Consider the following 2,560-nt stretch of genomic DNA (forward strand, 5'->3'; position numbering starts at 1 on the left):
ATCACCATCATATTCACGCCTAAACCATATACATTTCCCTTACCATTTCAACACCATTGAAACATCCTTCATCATTCATTAAGGTCAACATCCATCATCAACATTGAAGGCAGAATCAACTTACATTTAAAGGATCTTTCTACAACACTTCCGTAGCCTACCTTTGATAACAACTATATCCCTTTCATTTCTTTCATTAAGTTCTTATTTCATTAATCCATTTCTTTCATTATTTTGTATAGATTGCTTATATATTCAAGTGTGTCATTTGGAGTTTCTCCTAGATCGGGAAACAACAAGGCTGCCAACTTCTCCATCATTGAAGAAGCTTGGATAGCCTTACATCAGATGGATGAATTATATATTGTTTTAACTACAAGAAAATATACCTTTAATGACACACGAACGATGACACACGCTAATTTATGACTTGCAAAACATGTGTGTCATAAAAAAATATCATGTTTCTTAAAATCTTAACGATTTAAGACTTACAATAATGTGTATCATATTTAATAGTCATAATCCAAAAACTTTAGCAGAACACGGAGTACACTTTTCATTGTGTGTCATCTCTAAATGTCATCTTTTAATTTTCCCCCCATAATTTTCGTCTTCACTTCTTTTCGGTCTCTTTTTCCAGTCTGTTTCCCTCTCTCCATGTACCCTTTCAAACTCTTCAAATACCAGCAAAAAATTCCCCCTCCCTTCCGCATTATCATTCTCTCGTAGCCCTTTCTCTTCTCTTCTCTTCTCATTTTTCTTCAAAATCAGTTTCCTTTGTTTCTTTTCTGGGGGTTCTGTTCAGCAATGGCGAAGGCTAATGTCGAGAAGGTGAAGCAGCTAAGAGTTTGGGTTCAAAACTACGATTAGGGAAGATGTGGGATGGAGGCACAAGTGGCGAGGCTTTTGGCTTTGAATTCTGGGTCTGAGATTAAGCCTGATAGGCCATATGCTGAGTTTTGGATGGGAACCCATGACTCAGGGCCATGTTTTATGGCTGATGAAAATGGAGAAGGTGGGAATTTGGGTTTAAAAGATTGGATTTTGAAGAATCCGAATGTGCTTGGTCACAAGGTTTTGAAAAAATGGGGGCCTGATCTTCCTTTTCTGTTCAAGGTTTATTCTTTTCTTTTACACGTATTTCTATACTTTCTTTTTGGGGATTTCTTTTTTTTTCTCATTTCCTTTGATTACTAGAAAATTGAATTTTGATTTTTGTGTGCATGTGTTTGGAATTGGGTTAATGAGTTTTCTCTTTGATTTTAATGGTAATGGCCAGAACTTTTGCTTCAATATTCATGGAAATTGAATTCTCACTATTCATCTAAAATTTACATTTTTACCATTTTTGTGATGTCCATTATTATTTCCCCCTCTTCTTCTTTTGGTATTTAGAACTTTTGACAGTATAAACAAGAGTATCTTTCAAGAAACAGATGCTGCAGCATCGTACAAAGAAATACGCCGATGAGATCCGTATGGTCACCATCACCTCTCCTTTATTTTTGCTTTGGCACTTAAATGTTCCATTTCTTGATCTATGTATTCTTTGGTGCATGGAGTGGGTCATTCTCTTTGCCAAAATTTGTGGCAGAAGTTCAAGAAGCAATTAGACCGGTCCTTAATGCATATATAAAAGTAAGGGGTTTCTTTGGCTTATATTCTAGTGTTCTATATTTTCAAATAAAAGTGTCTCGGGTACTGGATGCCTCTATAATATATAAAACTTTGTACGCACAGGGAGATGTTGAAACTTTGAAGAAGTATTGTAGTCCTGAAGTTATTGATAGGTGCAAAGCTGAACATACTGCTTATCAGAGCCATGGTATATTTTTCGATAACAAGGTAAGACTGACTATTCTATGTAATGTAACGTTGTAAGCCCTATCATATGGTACATGATAAGATGTATCAAATTTTCCGCTATTTATTGTAACAAAAATCGGTAAGAAAGCATGTACATTTAATAACCAAGTTTGGTTATAGATGATCATGGCCTTAAATACGTCAGCTTGCGGATTGCAGTTGAGATTATTGGGTTGTAAATGTCATGTTGAGGTATATTCTTGATATGGAATGGTGTTACTAATTTCACCTACTTTTGTTGCAGATTCTACATATATCTGACGTAGAAGTTAGAGAGACCAAAATGATGGGGACATCCTCCATTATCATAGTGGCAGTACAATCTTCTTGTTCTTTTGATTCAATTTCTTTATTGAATTAAGCCTTTCTAAGGTTTTTGAAACTGATGCTGGTGGCCTTTGTACTTTCAATGTTCACAGTTTCAAACACAACAGATCCACTGCGTACGAGATAGATAGGGTAAAATAACTTTTGGTATTTAGCAATTTCATAGAGTTTCTGCATGCCGAGGAATAAAATATTTTAATTGTGAAAAAAAGATAAATATTCGAGTGTATTGTTTAGCCTTTCTTTGTCATGTACTGCTTATTTTCTGTTATTTCCAAATAATGTCTGAAATATCTTTAGGATTGTTGCAGGTTGCCAATATTTGTTTTGTATTAGTTGATGGATGCTTCTTATTTGTACTTAC

The 2,560-nt window shown here is 34.9% G+C and overlaps 1 protein-coding gene across 1 annotated transcript; it reads left to right on the forward strand.

Annotated features, from left to right (window-relative positions):
- The first annotated feature begins 1,509 nt into the window (after window positions 1-1,509).
- Window positions 1,510-2,338, forward strand: LOC120204473 (mitochondrial import inner membrane translocase subunit TIM44-2-like). Its single transcript, XM_039204554.1, has 4 exons — window positions 1,510-1,641; window positions 1,744-1,848; window positions 2,114-2,185; window positions 2,289-2,338. Exons 1-4 carry the CDS (start codon window positions 1,525-1,527, stop codon window positions 2,325-2,327), a joined length of 333 nt encoding a protein of 110 aa, XP_039060485.1. The 5' UTR covers window positions 1,510-1,524; the 3' UTR covers window positions 2,328-2,338.
- Window positions 2,339-2,560: the final 222 nt, after the last annotated feature.

The sequence above is a fragment of the Hibiscus syriacus genome, unplaced genomic scaffold, assembly GCF_006381635.1.
Source record: "Hibiscus syriacus cultivar Baekdansim isolate YM2019G1 unplaced genomic scaffold, ASM638163v2 tig00010968_pilon, whole genome shotgun sequence".
NCBI classification, from domain to species: Eukaryota; Viridiplantae; Streptophyta; class Magnoliopsida; order Malvales; family Malvaceae; genus Hibiscus; species Hibiscus syriacus.